The sequence below is a fragment of the Sinohyriopsis cumingii genome, chromosome 14, assembly GCF_028554795.1.
Source record: "Sinohyriopsis cumingii isolate HCF-2022 chromosome 14, ASM2855479v2, whole genome shotgun sequence".
Classification (NCBI taxonomy): Eukaryota; Metazoa; Mollusca; class Bivalvia; order Unionida; family Unionidae; genus Sinohyriopsis; species Sinohyriopsis cumingii.
Genome location: NC_142974.1, coordinates 78,888,146 through 78,912,760, shown reverse-complemented (window position 1 = coordinate 78,912,760; position 24,615 = coordinate 78,888,146). Strand labels below are relative to the sequence as shown.

General features: G+C 38.7%; 1 protein-coding gene across 1 annotated transcript in view; it reads left to right on the top strand.

Annotated features, from left to right (window-relative positions):
* Window positions 1–241: 241 nt before the first annotated feature.
* The window catches only part of LOC149784207 (E3 ubiquitin-protein ligase TRIM33-like), an 85,273-nt gene continuing 60,899 nt past the window's right edge, over window positions 242–24,615 (top strand). Inside the window, exons 1-2 of the mRNA XM_089932271.1 lie at window positions 242–1,620; window positions 9,714–9,737. Of these exons, the coding sequence (XP_089788397.1) occupies window positions 514–1,620; window positions 9,714–9,737 (1,131 nt within the window). The 5' untranslated portion in view covers window positions 242–513. The remainder of the gene's footprint in view (window positions 1,621–9,713; window positions 9,738–24,615) is intronic.

The window sequence follows — 24,615 nt, the reverse complement described above, 5'->3', positions numbered from 1 at the left end:
TTCATTGTGACATACATCGCGCAAGTAGAGAGAGGTGTCTACCCTTGTAGGGTTATATAGTACATGTATCATAAATTGTATGATTTGTAAATAAATCGCAAGCAACCATACAAGCACAGGTGTACATATACGTCCTTCATAGCACACACACACACACACACACATATATATATATATATATATATATATATATATATATATATATATATATATATATATATATATATATAATTATTATTATTATTATTATCAATCAACCAGTGACCAGCCTACAAAGGTAATGTCCCTTGCAACGCTATCTTCATTGTACACTTGTGCCTGACTTGGATATAATCTGGGTCAGTGTGTATAATTCTAGGTCATAATTCTTTAGTTTGTAAAATGTTAAAATGATAATTATACTGAAAACAGACGGAAGCAGACTTATTTCAATTATTTTCTAAGATTTGTGTTTGCATTATATTAAATCATAATGGAATAATAGGCTGATATTAAAGTTATGTGAGACTGAGCATGCGCTTGGCTGAAACCTATGTAGCCGTATTTATATTAGTCACACAAAACGAAAGTACCTCCAAAATGGCAGCGAGACGACAGGAGTGCAGCATTTGTATGGAGAGTTTCAAGAATCCTAAACTAATACCCTGTCACCATAGTTTCTGTTACAAATGTCTGGAGGATTATGTAAGGGCTAACCTTAGTAACGGTCGATTTGATTGCCCAATGTGCAGGAAAAGTGTAGAATTACCTGCTGGAGGCCTTTCTGCCTTTCAAGGAAACTTTTACATCGATAGTGACTCGGGTGAGAATTTTCCCTGTGATATTTGTGGTCCAAAAAGCGTGGCATGCAGTAGATGTTTGGACTGTGAGGAGAACTTGTGCCAGACATGTTGCTATGTCCACGAGAAATCGAAAGCGAGCAGGCATCACAAAATAAGTGATCTGGGAACCTTGGAGCCTGAAATGAAAGGCAGAATTCGGCAACGAATATTTTGTAATCAACACCCAGAGGAGGAAATAAAGCTTGTTTGCAAAGACTGTAAAGTACTTATCTGCGTTCTGTGCAAAGCAGGTAAGCACGATCATCATGCTACAGAAGCCGTATCTGATGCTGCAGTTGAAGTGAAAAAGACCATACAGATCAAGATGAACAAGTGCTCGGACAAGGTGAGACGTATAACTGTTTCTGCGCGAGAGGCAGAAGCTCTTGATAGGAAGATTGATGACGCAGAGAAGAAAGAAATAAAAGCTCTTGAGGACCAGCGTTTACAGTTGATCAAAGTAATTGATCAAGAAGTAGCAAAAATGAAAGACAAAATACAAAATGTTTATAAAGACCTAAGACAACAAAATGAAGCTCTCAAAAGAGCTATGAATGAGGAATTGAAAACGTGTTCTACCGCAAATGAGAATGCGAGAAAGGTAATTGATCAAGGAACAGACATAGATATAATGAATAAAGGCCCAGATGTTGAACAATTACTTTCTACGGCAATGTCAGAAACTGTTCAAAAACCCATGACACGCATGGAGAAAGACCTGTTTCTACCAGTTGAAATCAAGCTTAGCGAAATCATTCTCTTGATTGGAATGATGCGAGATTCTACCGAGTTGAGCCTAGTAAGTATCATTTCTTGACAATTGCAGCTGTATTTTGTAAAAATATAAATTTTTCATTTCTTCCTTTATTGAATAATAAGTTTTCTTAGTTCCAACGGAAATATTTACCGCCTTACATTATTGGTAAAGGTACTGACCACAGATGTCTCTGTAAGTCCTTGAACTGTAAATACTAGAGGTTGACCCTCACAATTCCAAGACAGTGAAACCTGTAGACCATTTAACAACTGTCCATGCCCCTCATTTTTCTCGGTTATTTAAATAATGTAGATGGACACTTTCCAATAGATTATGCAAATAAAACGCATTGCTGGCAAGAAAGATGATCAAAGGAGTGGCATGCAGCAATATATCAAAACACTGAAGGATCATAGTAGTAAAGTGTGTTACAAAACCTGCATATTTTAATAATAACCACATTCAGGGCCGGCGCCAGACTATCTTGCGCCCTAGGCAAGGTTAGATTCTGGCACCACTACCCCCAGGAAAATATCAATTTCAAAATTTATAAACAATAAATTTTAAGAAAAATATTTCAACATTTGAGCTTAGACCTCTGTGCTAAAATGTCCAGACCCCCCCCCCAAAAAAAAAGCACTACTTGAAACTATTTTATTTGCAAAAATTAAGACAAGAATAAACAAACATAAAGATAGACATTGGTGATGAACTAACAGCATTATGGACAGTTGAAGAGACACTCAATACTAATACACCTGAAACCAAATTTGGTTGAGGGATAAATGCAAACAGAAAGACAATTCAAAATTTCACTTTGCGTGTCTTTTCCTCAGCAACGTTTTTAACCAATTCAGCTAAATCAAGTGATGAAGCCTGAGCATGTTCAGTTGATATAGTTGCCAAGCCAACTAGTCTCCCTTTCAACATTGTAGAGCGAATGTAATATTTTATAAGCTTGAGCTTTGAGAAACTGCGCTCACCACTTGCCACAGATACTAGAAGTGTGAGAAGGATCCTTAATGCAATAGCAACATTAAGGAAATTATCCAAATTTTTTGTTGGAGTGTGAAAAGAAGTACTTGTTTGGTGACATAGACTTTGGGTGTCTTCGAGCTATGGCTAAAAGTTCATAGCATAGATCCTCAGCATCAATATCTTTGTATACATTATGCATCAAAGATTTTTCCAAATTCTTGCAGTCCTTAAGTATATCATCAGTAGATTTATCCTTTACATTGTATATATTATACAGAAAGCCAAAGAGTGAATTATAATGTTGTAGCTGTAGGAATCTCTCATCAATATATTGTATTGCCATGTCTAAAACTTACTTTAAATTTCTGTTTTGGATCTTTGGGTGCCTCTTCTTGGGCCTCATATTCAAACTGCCGTTTCTTTATCCTGGTTCTAATTTGATCTGTTTCAAAGTCTAGTACTATCTCTAGTTCATTTGCAATTTCAGTAGCATCTACCAAAACATTTTGAAATCCCTTTTCAGACCTGCAGTCCACAATATATTTCTTAGTTGTCTGCAACTGTCTCATAGCTGCATTTAAATCAGCTTCCTGACTTTGTATTACCTTGCTTGTAAGATTGACTTCAAACATGATGTTGTACCAAGTAACGAGTGATACTAAAATTTTGAACTTACTGATTGCACCAGCAAGGGCCCTGGCTTCATCTCGGGAATTATTGCCAGAGGGACCTGATAAGCTTGTATCAGAGCATCATATGTATCATCTAGATGATATCTTAGTGGCTTCAGAGATTCTATCCGACTCTCCCATCTCGTTTCACACAATGGTTTAACAGTTATCCCCAAGTCTGATATATGACTGGTTAGAATTTCCAAGTCTTAGTTGATTAAGAGAAGTAGTTATAGATCTGCCCAACAATATTGAAGAAAGCAGTTGCTTCAAGACAACACCTAGCTGCATCAGTGACTGCCAGGTTTAAAGAGTGTGCATTGCAGGTCACAAACAAGCACGTGGGTTTATGTCTAGGATCCTCTTTTGTACGCCATTTTCTTTACCTTTCTTGTTACTCCCATTATCATAACTTTGACTACGCATATTTTCAATTAATAATCCAATTAGCCCATGCTGTTCAATAAGAGGTTTCTGCTATAAAGGCGCCTGTAGTTTCCTTTAGTGGAAGAAATCCCAGGAAATGTTCTCGTATGATGACTTCAGGCTCAGGTATCCCATTATCTGATGTTCTGATTACATCAACAAAACGGACAATCATTGTCATTTGCTCAATATGACTTACATCAGGTGTGCAATCTAGAATTATGGAATAGTATTTAGCAGAGTTTACACGAGTTAAAATTTGCTTTCTTATAGCATTGGCTAGAAGCTGTATAAGATTATTTTGGATATCTTTTCCAAGATAGTGAACCAGTGTTTCGGGATTCTTAACTCTACGCAAATGTTCATTCACGATAGGATCAAAAAGGGCTAGATATTCTACAAACTTGAAAAAATTTCCGTTACCAGAGCAATACAAAATTTCATTTCTACCACAGAATGCTAAGTTTTGCATGCCAAGAACTCGTACCAAAGCAATTAAGCATTGCAAAATGTGATGCCAATAATTTTCCTCTTGCCTAATTTTATGTTAGTCGATATCATCAATTGTTTTTCCTTTAGCTAAGCGCAGTTCAAGTTCACGCCAGGATTGATAGTTTTCTAAATGGTCAGCAGTCCTCTCATGTAAAGAAAGACTTGACCCAATGTTCTTCCTGTCTTTTTAACCTGTTTGTTGGAGAGATGATGCAATATTTTTTGTGCTGAATAACTTACAGCAAAAAGAAAATACCACATATTTTGAGGTTGAATATATTAACCAGTGACGGCGCACTTCTTCATCATTTGTCAGTCTCCTCTTGTAGTGTATAGGAGAAAATCTTCTGTTGTTTGAGTCTTTAGGAAAATCATCTAATACAACCTGTTGTGGACCATATTGTACTAGAAGCTGTCGCAAATTATCATTACAACAGGAAGGCCATGTGACAGGATCACTGTAATCCAAGCTTGGTGCTATAACATCTTTTTTGGGGGACTTTGCAGGACTCTCACTTTTCTTGCTGTCCTCTTACTCATCCTCTATAAGACTTCCAGAAATATCCCCAGTTTGAGCAGCTTCAGTTCTAGAGTTTTGATCAAGTGTAGTAGGTTCACAACATTCAGTGCCCCCAGTGCTAATTTCAGCAAGAGCACACTCATCGTGTTCTTGTTTTGCTTTCTCGGGACGAAGGTATTTCAGGAAGAACTCCTCTTGCTTTGCTAGCCCCTTAATTTGTTCTGCTTATCATTTGCGGTACTGGGCTCCAGAGGTTTTTACTTTTTATCCGCCATGGCACGCTGGAAAAAAAAAAATATATATATATATATATATATATATATATATATATATATATATATATATGTGCTACGGACAATCTGTCAAATTGCCCAGTTCATGAAATGGGCAAATTTGTCTGCCCAATTCTTTCCTTGTTTATACCATTAGAATAAGGAGTTACCCCCCCTCAATTTGGTTTCCGCGGCAAACTGAAGGTTTCGTATACGCGTGATTCCACGGAAAAACTCGTGGCCTATAAAAACACGCGAACGTAATGACGTTCTCAAAGTTTCGTATACGCGTGATTTTCACTCACTCATTTTGCTTGTTCCGGCCAGCCGGGTGTTTCGGTCAGACTGAAATCTACCCGATTATTTGTCCCTGTATGAAATGAACTAGGATAAAAAAACTATCCTCAATAAAGCAGAAATTTATTTACTTATCTTTCAAAACTGTTGTTGATTTGGAGAAATGCGCCCCCTGAAATCAGCGCTCTAGGCGGCTGCCTAGTTTGCATATATGGTAGCGCCGGTAGTGACCACATTCACGTTCCATGCAACTTATTTTCAAAAAAAATAAAAATAAAAATAAAAAAAAAAAAAAAGATCCAGTTGAGGCGGGTATAGTCATTGTGTTGAAATGGATGAAGGTTAATTATATATAACGAGACTATATTTGTATGAATCATAATAAACTGTATTAAGCATTAGTATTCAACGTTAATGCTTTAAACTATACGTAATTACTTTGGAGTATGTTCAATGGGATATTGAAACAAACTCTGACATGAACTACTCCAATATTGACACACTTGTCTTATTCTGTATTTCAATCTAACAGCCATGCGTGATAAAAGTTATCTTTTGGCAAATAAATAAATTAACTGTATTAAATGATCCCAACAATTGTCAAGGTGTTACACGTATCGTTGTGCTAAACAAGAACTTCGCACTATCTTGAATAAACAGACTGACAGCATGGACAGTTGGAAGGGAGATAATCTATGAAACTCAGTCTGGATTTTAAGAAGGGTACTCTCCCATACAAACCTACTAACATGTTTAGACTTCAGTCAATAACTAAGCAGACCTGGTATCATATTATGTTCTCTTCTACTTACTTATTCAAGCCGTTTGATTTGATTGAGCACTCATAGTGCTATGAATGTTTAGAGAAGAAGGGTATCGAATGAACTTTTAGGTTGTATATAGTCAATGTATAATATTAGTCTTTGTTATAGCGTTGATCGGCATTGTATACAATTTATCATTCGAATATAGGAAACAGAAACGATTGCATTCTAAAGCCTCTGATTTTGATCTGTTTGTATTTATGTTTTTTGTTTATGGACTTTCAACCTAGCTTTAACATTTTTTCAGTCATATCGCTACGATGTCTGCATTGCGACAGTTTATAGTTATGTATATCAGTGGGGCATTTTGCATCATATCCCACCCAGTCACTTTATCCTGACACCAGGTCAACCAGTCCTAGTATTAAGCGCCAAGGGAGGCAGTTGTTAGTAACATTTTTATAAGTCTTTGATATGAATCGGCTGGGGTTCGAACCCGCGACCTCCCACATCCGAGGCGAACGTTCTAACCACTAGGCCACTGGAGCGGTCACCTTGTAAACTTATTTCATTTTTATGTCGAAACTTTCTGTTATGACTCCCGTCTGCCAAACAAGAGGTCTTGAGTTCAAAACTCGTGGAATCCGAATTTGTATTTTTTTTTTTTTGTATTGTTTTTAAAAATCTGTTATTTTCATGTTGAAAATTTTCTTTTAATCTCGCGCATCCTAATTGTTTTATATTTTGTACAGTTCTATTTTTATGTTGATACTGTTTTTTATGACTCCCGTCCTATATACGATTTCATCGGCAGAGTACATGAATCGTCCCTCTCTGTCATGTTTCGTGACACTGAGCACACCAGAATCAGCTGAAACCTCATCATAAAGCGTTCTGTCTAAAATATTGTTGTCAACCCCCAAGAATAATTTCTTGTCGGTAGGTAATGTGAATTTCCTAGAAAATCCATGTAGCTACTTATCGTTTATTACGCCCCAGGGGCAAAATCGGCAATTTTAGGCTGATACTTTATTCACCATAATCCCATCTGCCGACCCGTCACTGATTTGAAAAATAAAATCACACACAATATGTTTCAAATTTATAGCAATTGATTATTCCCGATAGTTTACCAGTCGACTATTTGTTTAATTATTTCATGTGTCAAAGGTAGCTCCATGCTGGATGTACAATAAAAACATTTTAGATGTGCGATGCGGAAACACATCTTGGACAGATGTATCGAATGTCATATTACCCATTCAAGATCAAACATGGATGCAGTACGGAAGAATATTAGAGAAAACTTAAACGTAATAAGATAAGTTCAATAACAAACAAAATAAAACAAGTCGGATTGAACCTTCTTTTTAATCGACCCTAATGTAATCAAAGAAACAGATATTACAGGAATAAAGTAATATTGTAACTACATATAGGATGGGAATATCAGCAATACAATATGTATAACGGATGAATTGGAAAAGGGTGGTAATCTTGTAAATCTTGTTATCGCTAATCCTGCTGAATGGATGGGCATGTCAACATGATATGTTTAAAAAGATGATTATAATGATAAAAATTTGAACGAGCTGAGGTAAAATATGGCCACCAATATGACCATCTTGAACTTTTTGTTATTGCCACTTGTGAATGAAATGCAATATTGCGATAGGGTTTGTACCATAATAATTCTTAAGAGGGGTCCTGGGTGGCCTAGTGTTTTAAAGCACTCGCCTTTACTGATCACTGCAATCTCAAACCTGTCCGCGTGGGTTCGAGCCTCAGACTCAGACAATACAGATACGTGAGAAAGTTTTCTTTTAGCTTCCCGTTGGTCATTGGTTCTCACCGGATTTTGTTTTGCGAAGTTTTCGTCCACTAGTTATACTGGCCGTCATGTATAGCCTATCTTGCGATGAGGAATGCCGTTTCCCCAAAGCAGCAGCAACAACAACTTAAGATATTTACTTGATCATACAAGAAAAGGTTATGTAGCGGGTAATTTTTATAATTGAAATACATACGTAGTTCTTGGCACTTTAGCTATGTCTTGATAAAGTCAAGGACTTTTCTCTCAAAGGTGACGTGCAAATGTCATCTTTTTGGAACAATACATTTTGCAGTATATCAGCTACACATAAATGACAAATGATAAAATAATTAGAAATATATTTCATCATTTGTATTTGGCATTAAGCACGATTCATTCGACTATTCTACATTATATACTTAGAGCTTTTCACTTATTGCCTTTTTTAAAACGTTTTCATACTACCCTACATGAGCCACACATCACCTCATTTGCTCAATGAGGCTTTCGGTTAGCATAGAACCAACCTGATGGTATATCATGCGGTAAAATGTCATCCTGGTTCGATGGATGTAAGGGACCGAAAATAACATATCAGTATCACGACAGGCCATGATCTACGTATTTTACATATTCGCATAAACAATGTTCTAATTTTAACAGTGTAGAATGGGGACATTACAGCGCTAAATTAGCTGATAGCAAACGTTGAACGCCTAATTTTATATTGCTTTTCGTCTTTCTTAATCATAATTTAGATCTTTATGTTTTGGCATCTTATTTTGTTATACAAGATACCACGTGTTATAGTTATCCACTCCGATAATTATATCATGTAAGGCTATGCCCCAGAGAATGAAAATGAAACATGCAACTTTGTCACAAATGTTGCAATGGACGTTGCCTAACATTTCTAGACATATGTATCCAGACTGGTATAAAAACGCTGTAACATGAACTGATTTTCTAATCAGATTCTTTTAGTCTGTCTCTCAATAAAGTTCATACCAATATATTGATAAAACACTTTATATCATTATTTTGTGTAATAATTAAATATACACTGCCAATTTATACCAGTGTACTGAAATAACATTTGCCATCTTATGACTATGTGCTTGATCCATAATTTTATTTCCTTTTTCTTTAAAATGACACCGACGTAAAGAAAATACACATTTCTGCTGTACTGTAATGTGGAAGTCGCTGCATGATTTTGTGGCACAAAAATAATACCTTCAATTATATAATTTCAATTAATGAAGAAAAATCTTGGATTTGGAAAAACAAATTTACAATTAATGTCTTCGACGAAATAAGCACATGAGCATCCTTGAAAACGTTACACTATTCGGAAAAAAAATAATTTTCTCTGTCCAGTTTCCTGAGCCCACCATACCGTATCCACGTTACAGTTTTCTGTTATTGGTCCACATGGTCATCGAGAATTCGGTGACTTGATACTATTATGAGCACAATTTGAGGACGAAATAAGTAAAACGAGCAAAAAACAAATTGCACAAATACATTGGAGATTTGATTATGGGCTTTCTGCAGTTTTATTTGTTGTTGTGATCATCAGCGCTTTGTACATTTTACCCATGAACGAAGAAGTACTAAATGGCAGTCAACTTTACAGCTTTTTAAAAGTTATCTATTCAGGATAAAGAAACGGAAGAAGAGTTGAAAATAAGATTTATATACGAGACAAACCATACAGTAGATCAGTTCAAACGACAACTGTTTTGGATTACTTTATTTCATGTAATGGCTTGAACTCTATGTCTTACACAGTATTTCTGTTGCGAATACGTGCATGCATGTATACTCCCTCTTTTGAGAGTAAACAAGTGGACAGTATACCACCTTGTCTAATATTAGATTTATTTTCTATTATTTCAGGAAGAAAGAGAGAAACAAGAAAGAGTAAGTAAACGTATAGCTACTTTCAGTACAAAAAGTGCAACCTATGCATCACAAAATGTTAATATATAATTTCTAAGACGAACGTACCTTATCTTTTATCACTTACTAAAGAAGGATTATGTTCAAACCCTTTTATATTTCATCTAGTTTTCTTTATCGCGAATGTATTGCTTTCGTCGGAAAAAGAAGTAGCATAAATCTTTAGGTAAATACGTACAAACGGACACTTACATGGACTAATGAATTATACGTTCGTTTCATGAAGTGCCTATTATAATATGGCATTGTCCGCCTAGATATCCGTCCTGTTAAATTATTGACTGCCCGGCCCATAACTTTTCAATCCTTGAGATGATAATTAGTTGTTCTTTTTTGTTACTAACATTGTCTGTAGCAGCAGAGAGACTGGGCCCACCAACTTTTTCGTCCAACAGGACCATCTATCGAAAACTCTTCTGATAGAAGGTCTTATTTCACAAAAATAACCCTTCTAGCCAGAAACTATGATGACTAAATCCTCTTTTCTGGCTAACGGGGTTATTTCAACAGCGATAACTCACTATAAAAAATAGTTTCTTCACGGGGGGGGGCGGCGACGGCGACGTTGGTGGCTCAGTCTCTCTGCTGCTATCATTTTAGGATTTTTAGTTAAAAAATGTATCTAACCCAACTCGGTATCGTGTCCGAGGATCATGTTAATTTATCGTCACAAACCCGTGTGGTTTTCGTTGAGCATGACTAAAGAAAGTTTTAAATTTATTGAGGTCCATGTCACCACTGCACCAAGTCTGATGAATATTTCTCAGCGTGTGTGCGTCAACTCCGTTAAACACCGCAAGAACGTTACAATTATCTCTGATCACTTTTGGAATTTGTGTATAACGTTGTGTCACATAAATGACATCAGTGTTTTTGTGTCGACCACGGGAGAATATTCTGGCTGGATTTTTTTGTTTATCCAACATCACATCGTCGTACACAACTAGGTTGTTAATTGATCCATCAATGTCGTCGACGGATGGAGCTTCTTCGATGTCAGTTATAAAATCAATAACATCTTCGTGAAAATCACTTTGATTTTCCATTATCGATTTTGCACTTTCGTTAAAATCTTTTAGCACTTGATAACACCGCTGATCGTCCACTGACGGTGCTATCAAATATAATTTATCCCACTTCATCCACTTCATTATTAAATTAAGTAACAACTGTGTCTTACCCGACCCAGATGGACCTATGATAATCATTCGAACAGAATTTGGTAGCACTGAGTTATGTTTAATTGGCTCTCGTCGCTTTGACGCAGAAAAGTCAGTAATCTCCATTAGATATATCATAAAATAAATATGGATTTATATTCTGTGAAATGCCGAGCACGTACCCGAACTACGGATACAACAACAATTACAACAAAAAATAATCGACAAGCGCTTACAGGCAAGTGTGAACGATGTGGCACAAAAAAATTTAGATTTATTTAAAAAAAAGCGGAGGTGATATCGCAGCCAAGTTAACAGCGCTGCCAGGAGCTCCGTGGGCTAAATACCCAGGAGAAAAACATCTTCCAGGATATAATTACTGTGGTCCAGGAACCCGACTTGATATCAGACTTGATGCTCAGGATCAACCAAAACCCGGTGAGTATCCGATAAACGCTATCGATGCAGCGTGCCATGCTCATGATGTAGCTTACCGAAGCAAGGATTTGCAACAGCGCCATCTCGCGGACGTGAAATTAATTCATGCGTTAAGTGCCATCCCTGATAAATCTATCAGCGAAAGGTTAACATCCTGGTTGATAAAAACTGCAATGAAAGGTAAATTAGCGTTAGGTACTGGTATATAATGGAGTCGATTTATTATTCCCCAAGCGGATACTGGAGAGGTAACGCGGCAATTAGTAAACTCGCTGAAGCAGCAAAAGTTACGGCGGTTACTGCCAAAAATTGGTTATCCCGACAGGCAATATGGCAAATTTATCTACCGCGCCCTAAACAAATTCACTTCGCGCATTTTGATGTTAGTGTACCAAATGAGGTTCATCAAGCTGATATATTATTTCTGCCACACGATACTATCCGAAGACGCACATACAAGTACGCGTTAACCATAGTTGATGTTGCCAGTAGATACAAAGATGCGGAACCGTTAACAACTAAAATAGCATCTGAGGTTGCTTCTGCGTTTGAGAGAATTTTTCGGCGAGGACCTCTGCGATGGCCAAATTTATTACAAGTTGATCCTGGCAAAGAATTTCAAGGTGCGGTGTCATCGTTGATGAAACAACATAACGTCACCATACGACGAGGACACACTGAAATTCATCGTGATCAGGCAATTGTTGAGCGATTCAATCGAACACTTGCTGAGCGGTTATTTGGATATCAATACGCGAAGGAATTTATTCAAGATGCGAGATCGCGTGAATGGGTTGCAAGATTGCCAAGCGTGATAACTGCGCTAAATAATGAAATAACTCGAACAACCAACATGAAACCTTCCATCGCGATCACGAAAAAAATATACCCGTACGACGTGATTCTTCAGCGCAGCCGATACTGGGTAATGTTACTGTAAGATATTTATATGAACCAGGCGAACTTGAAGGTGGTAAACGCAGAGCGACTGATCCCATTTGGAGTGTTACCACACATAGCATATCCACCGTGAAAAGATCCACCGCGAGAAACGCAAGCGTTTCCAGACCAGCAATCTACAGGTTGGATTCAACTGCTCCTCAACGCGGATTTACCCGTGAGCAACTTCAGGTAATTCCCGAGGACACACAGTTGCCGCCAAAATCACTGAAGTGACTTAACTAGCGGTGGCACCCCGACGTCGATTACACTCAAGACAGGTCAACATGACATTATCACGTATATGACCGCGATTGTTATCTTTTCTATCTACGGTAAATTGTCTTGAATTTTGTTTCGAATACTGCCATAGCATTATACAATTACAGCTCGCGCAGTGATTATTCTGTTGTTGTTTCAGCGCAACAACGAAGTCAACATCAAGATCAAAATCGCGATTATTTTTTTTGTCACTCTGTTTGTAACCGGCGAGTTTTTTTCTTATTACATCACCATTGGTGTTGTTTTTATCAGCGTTTGACTCAAAATCGAAGGATTCATTCAAGACAATTCTTCGCAGTTGAGATATTCTTCTGACTCTGGACACCGCTAAGTAGACTAAGTTTGACCATTCGATTCGATCATCAATGATCCAGACAGTTGTATCTGAAATAGTCAGTCCTTGAGAACAATGAATGGTCATTGCGTATCCTAGCGTCCACGGGGATTTATTCATCGCTAGTGCATCCTCAACAGCATCGATGTCAACTAGCACAATATCATTCAATACTAAATTCTGTTTCTCTGTCTTTCCTGGAATATCAACATCTATATTTTGTAACCGCGTATCAGTTGGTCTATAACATAACGGCGTTGGCAGCATTGGAAACTTTTCTTGTTGCAACCGAAATAGCTCTTGTTGAAGTGTGTCTCTGACTATCTTTCTACTCGCCACTATCAAATCGTTTGGTTTCCACACGCGTAAAAAGTCACTCATCGAAGTTTCAGGAATCATCTCGCGCATAATTTCACATTGAATTTTATTCGGTTGTAGCCTGATTAGTGTTTTAAATTCTTTCAGCGTTGTATCAAGTGCTCGGTAATCATCAGACACTACTTCGTGATGATCAACAAAATTCCTCAGCCAATCATGCAGAGATGCGCCGACAAACGGAGGTGGTTGACCGTGATCGCCGCACATAACGACTGCAGTATTTTTCGTTAACAGCCAATCAAGAAATGTTTTTAACGTTTCCAGCGGTACCGTACATATCTCATCCCAAATTATTATATCATTGATATATTTTGTTCCCATTCGATCTGGCGTCCACGTACCGCCGCTGTATTTGAAAAAGCTGTGATAAGTACAAGAATTGACTCCTCGCTGTTTCATCTCTCTGGCAAGCCTGTGTGTAGGTGTTAGCACAATCATATCTGATTTTCCAAATAATTCAATCGCTCGAGTTGTTTTACCAGACCCTCCTGGCCCGTTCAAATAAACAGTTTTGTGTCTGGTGATTGGATCATCCACAGACGGTGCGGAAGATATTTCTGGCATTATTGATTTATAATAATTATCCTCGATTGCAACATCAGCGAATTCACAATACTCGTGTAACATCTCGGCTTTTATTCTCCACGAACCCCATTCATCTCCGCCGCAGAATTTCATTATATCGGTCAGTGATTCTGAATATTTCTTGTCGATGTAAAATGAATCCGTGGCAACTCTGACTGCCATACCAGTATGGTAACGGCCAGGAAATCGATTTACCATTGATAACAAAATTTATAGAAACATAAGCCAGCATTGAAGATCTCAAATGTGTGTATTGAGGCGATTCTCCGTCGATATAACTTACAATTGTGCCCAACTTTTTCCCGTTGGACAGAACACATCCTCCCTGTTACAAAATATGTCTCTGGCAACCGCGTCAGCGATTATAAAATCCAATTCAGCTTCATCGATAATCAACCGCGAGTGATGCATTTTATGATCAAATGCTGCACCCTGAGTAAATTTACCGATTATTCTTCGTCCAAGATCTTTCGCTGTGATTTCACTGTTTTTGAGTTTGATCTTGAGAATTTTAGGAGCCTCACTGACAATGACATCCATTGGGGTATTTGGACACTCTCGTGCATACTCGCCGATAACTTCATCGAGAGTTACACGTTCTGGTGTTGGTAACCAAACTGATGTCTGCGGTCGATAACATATGATTGCTTCGCTGACAGTCAACGATACCAGTATTCCGCTGTCAAGCATGTATCGCAATAACACTATTGGTACCCAGCGCTTTTCAACGAAGTGTCTGCCAAACCAAACATAACAAATCGGATGAAGTCCCGTGGCGAATTCAAACGAAGTCACACGAGCAAATCCTGTCAGGTCAGCGTCGGGTAAACTGCCGTTTACGGCGACTCGTGTCATCGAGTTCGTGGGGTGTCCAAACCGCGCAAAGTATTCGCGACACTCGCCGTTCCCGAGAAAGCTTCCTGGGTAGCAGGCAATCATATCCACGGAAATCATATCCCGGTAGTCATACCGGGTATTCCACAACCCGCCATGACCATACTCGACACAACTTAACTGCATATCTGAAAGAAACTGACTTCGGGTTGGTCTCCACGAATTTCTTTCTCTGGCGGCGTGAGCGGCAACACTTGGAACTGTAAAACAATTAACCAATAACTGCTCATCGCTAGCATCTCTCATATACATTTTTGCGAGTTTTTTCATTTGTTGGTGCAACGATTCTGTTCTGTATAATTCTCCGTTAGGTCTCACAAATTGATCATACTCGGAATCTTCGGAGCTCCTAAATAACCACACCGACACAGGGTCGGTTTTACTCAGCGCGTAAATAACCTCGTATATGTTTCCAGAATAAAACTTGACAACACGGTCTCGTGGAAATATTGTAACCGCATCAGTCCACGCGTGCGAATTATGATCAATAATTTCAATCGGTGTTCCTGACTTTTTATAATGCTTCGAACTGTATAATATTTCCCCGGTTAGTGTTTTTACTGTTATTGAGCATTTTAATTTACTTGATAGCGCAGCAACATCATTTATTGTTGCCCCGGTATCTTTAACCGATTCACCCCAGACTGTTATTTTTTCACGTCGCAGATCGGTTAAACCGTTTCCTCGTTTTGTGTTTTTAAAATGTTCCATTACTCGCTCGGCTACACAATTTAACACCGTCGAAGTAAATGACGCAGTCATTCGCATCGGAGCGAGTTTATCAATTTTTGGTTTTTTACAGGATATATTCCATAAATGACTGCGGTTACAGGATACGCTCGAGCGTAATATGGTATATCAATCCCGGTCAACATTCCTGGTTTACAATTGCTACTTAACAGAGCGGTCTTTCCGTTAGCAAGAACAGGGTCGAGTTTGTCACGGATAATCCACGTATCGTCTTCAACGTTGACAATAAATTTTATTCTGAAAAAGTATTTCTTTTCACGTTGATAAATATCAATATAATCAATAATTGTTTTTGCTCGGGCATCAGTCATTGTAGCATCGATGATGTTCTCATCGATGACATCGTCGTCGTCGCGGATAATTTTAAATGTCGACCATACATGAGAGGCTCCGTCGTCGCTGAATTCTTTTTTACCCTCGTTGATAATATTAAACAGATCAGTTAGATGCCGTCGTCGTGGATCCGGGTTTAGCCTGTCAAGATCGAATCTCCCGGCGCCAACTGCGGATAACCTCGAAAACTCTTCCATGTTATATTTAAGACAAATATTTAAATAAGAAAATATTATATATATATATATATATACAATGAACAACTGCAGATGGTTAAAAGTTGGATCTGTAACAGTTTGTGGTAAGCCCTGTAGGAAGGAATTCTGCGGTGAACATATACAGAGCATCAAACGAGGAATCACAGGACCTATTCGTTGCCTTCGATGTGGCATTGGTGTCAGGGGTAAAACACAATTATGTGCGGGGTGCGGGGGGAAACGATACCGTGAACTCAAGCGATATTACAATAAAACAAAATAACGGAGACGCGCTAAAATCCGAGAGTGATTATATAACTAGGTTTTCAGACAAATTATAAATTAGACAAATACATTATTATATAAATGAGCCAAGAATTTGTCTCACATCCAACCATTAAAAATTATGAAGCATCACGACAGGGAATAGGGAGACATCACAGATTGAAAAAAACCAGTTGGTGCTGTTAATAATGCTGGTTACCTCCATTTTAAGGTTGCTGGCGGGAAACACTATTATAACCACAAGTTCGTGTTCGAGTGTTTCTTTGGGATAATCAAAGACGGTCTTGTAATTGATCACATTGATGGAAATAAACTTGATAATAATTTATCTAATTTAAGAGCTGTGACGCAGAGCGAAAATTGCAAAGCTGGTAATACTGGCTGTAACAATAAAAGAGCCAAGAAGGTTGTTTCCATAAACTTAAATACAAATGAAGAAATAATATTTCGCTCAACGACCTCAGCTGGCAAGTATTTTGGTATCTGTGTGGCTTCAGTAGGAAAAGTTGCAGAAAATATTACCAAATCCGCGTTGTCAAAAACATATAATAATCAGAAAATTATATTTCGTTATTGTTAGGTAATTTACTGTAATCGAGAGAATTTTCCAACGGAGATAACTCTGCAGTGACTGTGTGAAAAGTCAATGATATAATTATTTCCCCATTGTTACCTTGACTTTGTCAAGGATGACAGCGCGCTATAACACTTTACAGGTAACAGCAGACGGTTTTCTGCACAAGGAAGTAAATAACTTCCCTTTATTTCCCCTTGATGCTATCAAGGTGACAGTGCAAGAATGACAAAGTCCTTGATGAAATCAAGGTAAACTCGTATTTATCTTTTTTTTTCACAGACAATATCACTATTTTATTACATTTGTTCGGGTTTATGGTTCATCTGTATTTTTCACATGATCATATTTAAGAAAATACGTTTTAAACAAATCACGCTGAGTTATTTCTGAATTTTCAAGTATCAGTCAGTTTATATACAATATCGTCCTGATATCATATTGGGGTTTCGAAACCCAACGAAGTTGCACAACTTTCTCCGTTATCGCCCCGTTTTGGGGTAACCTTTTACCCCAAAACAGGGTTGATTTCAGGGGTACGTGTGCAACTTGTTGGATGTAGAATTATAACCCCGCATACCGTGCGTAGGATAAGTTACATATGTTTGTGCCGTCTTAAGATAAGTTAGAATTAAGTCCAGGGATAAGTTATATATACAATTGTAACTGCTGTAAATAGCTTCTACTATATGTTTGTACCGTCCCTAGGATAAGTTAGAATTAAGTACTAGGATAAGTTATATGTTATGTGTTGTCCCATATGAGCCTTGCTAGCATATCAGCAAGGAGTAAGCTAGGAGGTTCACAAATGGGGAATGTCTCGTCGTTTCGCAAACACACCCTCTGGGCTTTCTAGACTGTTATTTGGCAGTTTAGGAGCTCCATCGGGGGTAGTGTTTCCGCTCCCTCCTGAGTTTGGTAGGATGTCATAAGACACCCTAGAGACTCAAAGGAGATGTGATTTTTTTATTTTAAATATTTAAAAATATATATAAATATGAATCAAGAAAATATCAATAATGTGATTGATGCTATTAAAAAATTAGAAAAACAAGGATTTAATATATTACTAAATGTTGAAACTATTCTGTCAGATTTTGAATCATTATACGAAGCTAAGTGCGCAGGGCGTTATATTCTTCCTGCTCAATATCGATTCATAAAGATGATCCAAAATAATTTGTATAAATCGCTAGCCAGCGTAGCGGAGACACAAATAAATGAATTTGTTCCACTGTCTCGTGCAATCGAAAAGATCAGGCTGGCACTGGCAGCCGAGTATGAAACAAAGAAGATAATTAACAACCGGGTCCGGAAATTAAAGCATTGTATGTCCCTTGATAAAATCAAGGATGATGAAGTCAAGGGTGACAGCGTCAAGGATGAAAATCCAGAGAATTTTGAAGTCAATGATAGCTTTGTCACGGATGACGAAGTCACTCACGAAGTCAACGGGAAGTAAATACCTCACCTTGACTTCGTCAGATACCTTGATAAAATCAAGGAAGTGAAATCGGGTACCTAGAAGTGAAATCGAAAGTAAAAAAAAGTAATATTTTTTTTTTACTGTGTAAATTCTGCAACTGTCGGATTTCGTTGGTTTTCGTAGCAAAATACCCCACAAAATTCGTGACTTTGGTCTGTTTTGTTAAATTTCACCGGCAATTACCGTTATGAATCTGTGACTTTGGTCTGTTTTGTTGATTTTTACTAGCAAATGCCGTTATGAATCTGTGACTTTGGTCTGTTTTGTTAAATTTTACCAGCAAATGCCCCATCAAATCCGTGACTTTGGTCAGTGGTAAAAAAAATATATATAAAGTAAAATATTTTTGAAATTCTTCGAATTTCAGGATGGAAATGTCTTTGACATTTTTAAAAATCCTAAGGATCTTATCGAGATGATCCCGTGAAATGCACGAGTGAGCAACATTGAGGATTTGGTCTGCATCACAAGTAATCATCGTGATATTGTTTTCGCGGAGTTGCTTCAGCTGAAAATCTGTCAGTAAAATGTCATCATTGCCGTACTTATCGATGATTATTTTAACAACGCCCGGGGAATGATTTCCGGTAAATATTTTTCGGATGAATTCTTCAAGCGCGCTTTTGTCAACGATGGAACATTTCACGTGTTGATACATACTATTATTTTCGCGTTCATTTAATATAATTTATTATGACAGTGCTGTCGCTGATGGTGATGTCGTTGGAAACGCCAACCGGGCTATCATCGGAATCACTTTGTGATTCACAATCACGCTGTGTTTCACTGTCACTGTCAGCGAAATCACTGTCAGTGGAAATGTCGGACACATTTTCATCTTCATCACTGACAACAAAGTCACTGTCAGAGAGATCTTCATCGGAATCATACTGTTGGTAATTCGAAGATTTTTTGGACATTATTATGATAGCGATATCGCTAATTGAAAGTCTTAAGATGAAAGTCCTTAGGACGAAAATCCTTTAGGATGAAAGTCTTAAGACTTTACCAGCAAATTAATACTAACAGTCTCCCCACGCAGGTCCAACATTCTATGTTGCTGGTCAGTGACTTTAAAATTTATCCTTGTCAGCGTCGGATTATGACACCGCAGAAATACTGGATTGATTGGCTCTTGCACAATCAAAAATCCAGGTGGCTCTCTAGGAGTAAATTAATACAGTATAAACCCTTGCTGGGCTTGATTCGATGTTGTCGTGTCTATGTTGTAACTGCCATCGATGACATCACATACAAGATTGACCGCGACGACATCAGTGATTGCTACGATGCCCGGAGAAATATGCCGGCCATCGCTCGCTGTGGAATTATTGTGTGCTAAGATAACGGGTTCTGGTAGTATTCGCTTCCATTGTGCAAGTATGTCATCGAAGTATTCATCGACGATATCAGTGACGAATTTTCGCAAGATGACCGGGGAAACATATCCTGGTAATTTAAAATTCGGCAGTTCAGCTTCGGTCAGCGAGTACTTATCCAAAATTTGTTGTTTAATGATGGAGCTACTGTTAGTTACTACCTGAATCATTCGTTGGTTAATATATTCCATATCTGAGGCAATCAGATTTAATATTTCGATTTGCTTAATAATTTCTCCACGTGAACCTGTTACATCAGAAAGATGTTCTTGGAAGCGTTGCCGTAGATGCGCTAGTTGCGTGCGGTGCGCCACATTAATAGTTTTAAAAAATTAAGTAATTTCGCTCTGATAAACACGAAATCCTAATCCTCCCACTCCCGTTGAATATGTTGCACGAGTAAAAGTGCACACAATATCGCCGCCGTCACTAAGAGGCGGGATCCACCTATCCACCTTTGAGCTTTTTATATCATCCAGACGCGGCCTATAACCGGGTGTAATTCCGTGATATGACTTCGCGTCAGTGATATAATCGGATTTTTCGGGTAAAGGGGGTGGTGTCGGTGGTGCCGGTGGTGGATTTCGAGGCCATCCTAATACTGTTCTGATTGAACTGTTATAGATATCAACGGCGTAACCCGGCGTTGAGATTTCGATGACCGTTGACAACGTTAGCTCGTGTGCAGTGATTGATATTTTTGCTTCCTTTCCGGTGATACGTTTTATTTGACGCTGTATTTCTTTGTTGATTTCCTCTATCTGATAACTCCCAGTGGGAAGTGTAATAGTATTCCAATCTGGTGTGCCATCAGCGCTATTCTGATATGAAAAAACAAATGAGTTATTTGGCAACTGTCCGTGAAAGGATGTCGACCTGATATTGGGCCAACTGTGATATACTCGTAATTGTGTCAGTGCTATTTCGGTGACTGGAATTGCAGTTGGAAAATTAATATCGAATTCAGGTTGCGTCGAGGACACTGATATCATTGTGGTCCTTACCGGAGTTGTATTTGCGGCTATCTCTTGAAGTATCTCCGTCATTATTTATCTTCATCGTTTTCAAATTAAGATTCTTCGCACGTTCGTAATCGTTGTATATGCCAGACATCAACGTGAATTCGGAATCTGATATGTTGTTGTCGTCTACGCTGGATGATATCAACGAGGATAATTTCGAGTAACCGCTGCTGGCCGCGCTGTTTAGCCGCTCATACTCGTGTAGTTTTGTTATCGCGCACGAGGATATTTTTTTTTGCAATTATATTAGCAACTCCTGCGATCGTCGTTGATGCTGAAATTGTGATTGTGATCGCGATTGCAGCAGTTACTGGTGTCAGCGCTGACAATAGCACACCCGTGGATGCAACCACCGCTAATACCGAATACACTATTGTGTCTAGCACGGTTACACGCCGTTTGTATTTTTTTATTTTTGTTACGCATCTGTCAATGGTGTTTTTCAACGTTGATTGCCATTCGCGTACCTGATCATACCGGTATTGCTGAGCGTCTAATGACAGTGTTGTCGTTGATGCTGATTTCATTTTTATTATTATTTACGTAACCAATTGAGGTGTTTCTGCGACGAATTCCAAACACCACCAGTAAGATGTTGCGGTTAATTTCTTGTCTGCGGCTTCAAGTATAAATATTTCTTCGGTTCCGCTGTTTAGTATTACAGTTACAACCCCGGAATACTTATCGGTGGAATGTCTCCAGGGATATGTTGTGAAGATTTCAAATTTAGCGGCGGAAAACACAGACAACCTGAACACGCCAGTGGCTGTTGCTGTGTATTTGATAGTATTATTTTGTCGGGACCATGTTGCGAATCCCGATGATACCGTGAATACGATGTTGGTGATATGCCCGGGGGTAACTCCAGTGGGGACTTTAATCAAACTGGTTTTGTTAACGATCTCAGGAATTCCCGATACGATATCCTGCTGTGTTTGTTTGATCGTGTCAATGTCGGTCTTGATTTCAGAAAGTTTTACGTCGATGACTGGAGGAGTCCCAAAGAACTTATCCACGGTCTCACCAGTTTTTTTGATAGTTTCTTCGAAATCTTGTAAACGCACCCACGTGAACATCATACTCTGCCCGCAACGTGGCTAGTTTACAGTCAACGGTGTCTACGTATTGTTTGTTTGCGGCATCTTCGGGACCTTCCGGATTTTTTAGAACGGTTATTTTGTTGCCGTTCATGCTGAGTTCACCTGTCATTGTATCACCGGTCTTCGCTACACGCTCCGTTGAGACTTTTCGTGCATCAACTCTCAGCATCGCAATTAATATCGACGAATCTCTGATTCTGCCGCTGTCAGTGAATACAACAATGTTGTCCGCGACAGCTCCAATAACCCTGCGAATTATGTCATTCCACTTAATGTTACTGGTTTTTAGTTTGCCGTGCCTGTCCTGAAAAATAACAACCTCATCTGGGTCTATCCCGGTTAACGTTAGCAGGTTATCAATTTCATCTTTGGTCGCATACGCTGATAAATCGATATCTTTTTTTTTTCTTCCTTGGTTCTGCTTGATCTTCCGTAAATATCAACCATTATTATTTATGGGGTTGTTTAAATTTGTGGTGCATTCATGCACGACTTTGTGAGGAGGACTCGCTGATTTTGAGATCGCATCAAGAACATTTAATACTTCACGGCCGCATATCGAGGATCGGTTAGTGTTTGTGTTGGTAACGTTGAGTACCAAATCTTTGACTTTGTCCTTGATTTCATCCCTGACTTGTCAGGGGAGATGTTTTTTACGTAACGAAGAAATTCAACTGGCGGTGCTAACCCGTACGAATCGAAATAGATAATTCCACGTGGATCGATCGCGTAAGCAACCCAGTGAGTTCCAGGACCGTTTTTATTATCGAGATTAATAATTCCTGTTTCTGGATTATTCGGTCGTGCTGGTAATTGATCTCGCATAAATACACCTCTGAAATTATTTATACGTAATTGTTTAACAGCATCAAGTAAATCAAAATTACTCGCTGGAAGCTTCAACATCGGTGTGAAAACGCTAGCGTTTTTCAAAACACTTAGAACTTTTTTGGGTACCATGATGCCGGAGTTCCCGGTAGTCTGAGACCGGATCCCTTTTTTTTGTATCCTTTCCCGGTGGCTTTCTTTAGTGCCATTCCAGCTGCGGTTCCAACAGCTCCTAACGCGGCTGCTTTTGCGACTGCGGGAGCAGCAGCAGCTATCAGTGCTGGTATCGCGGCGAGAAGAGGAAATATACCGCCGGTTTTAACCATATCTTTGACCGCGGCCGGAGAGAGATCAAGTCGAACTCCAGTCGTTGCTTGTTTCTCTTTATTGAAATCTTTTTGTTGGGTTTTAGTCAATGACAGTTTGTTTGGACCACCCGCTAGCTGATCGTGTTTTAGTGTTATTGATGTCCCACATGTGCTCGCGTTCTTCGATTGTAATTTCTTCGCCTGACCAGGAGTCAGTGTGACATTAACATGACTGTATGACATTTTATTTAATATGATGTTGATCTAATTGCGCTATTAAACAATGTTACAAGTTTTTGGAAAACCTACAGGTTTTCCACTGGTGCATCAATGACTCTCATTCGGCCGCCAGCACCTTCAAGTAACATTGCTTTATCGGAAAGGATGACCGCGATTGCTCTAGCACCTCCAGGAAGTGGTGGTGCCGCAACTGGTACTCGAGCCAGGCGAGCCCGAATAACTATATCAACGACAGATTTTCTGAATAAATCCAAATGTTCCAACGAAAAGTAATAGATCGGATACAACGTTGTAAAATCACGCTGGGATATCTGCAGCCCAGTGTCAACGTTTTGATCACGCCCATCATAAGACATCAATCGATAATATGCCCGTGCAACATCATTTTGTTCAAAATTTAGATTGATATCCTCAGCGGGTTCTTGATGTCCGTTTATTCTTAATGAAACTTCAGAAACTCCAAGTGTGTCAAATATCATTGGATTTGCTTCCTGGTTATTTATTCTAGAATTTGCCTGAAACGCGATAAATATATGTCGCGCTGCTGATACTCCCTGTTGTGATCCCAATTGCCACGTGAACAGTCCAGGAGCGTTGATAGAAGTACTATCTGTTGTCATTGCTAACCATGATAACAACGATTTTCCGCCTTGATCCATAAAAGAAAGTAATTTTTGTTCTTCAGCGATTGATGGAGTCCTTGTTGGCATCCACAGAGATAGTTTTCTTAACTCTACTTGACCAGGATCAACTCCAGCAGCTCGCCATATTGCATCATTATTAGAGTTTTTTCTGACAAGCGTTACTGTGTGTTTGGCACCAAATATAACCTTTCGGACATCTCTACAAAATCCAAAAATATGAGATAACGGAATTGCACAGGAAAACTCTTCGTCGCCGATCAGCATTGCTCGACGCGCGGCAAAACCCAAGTTGAAATTTTCGTTCATGGCTGCAACTGCATCCCCGGCCGCGTTCATCGTTACATTTCTATTTTCGGGATGATCAGATGTGTCCTTTACAAACATCATTGTTGGACCAGCTGATCTTGTGTAATCATCAGAATATCTTGCAAGACCAAGTATTGTCGTGGCAACATCAACATTATCCAAACACGACTCAATATCTTTTCCATCAATTGAGTATGTGGCTTTGCTAAATAACGCCATCACACCATTATTAACAAAACCAACACGATCGCCTATTCCGTATCCAGTACCGTCCGCTTTTAAGATTCTACCTGTGACTTCAATAAAAGCCTCACAAGGCAGAAAATATCTACTTTGTGTCATGAATTTGAAACTCAATTCTCCCCGGCGCGTTAGGT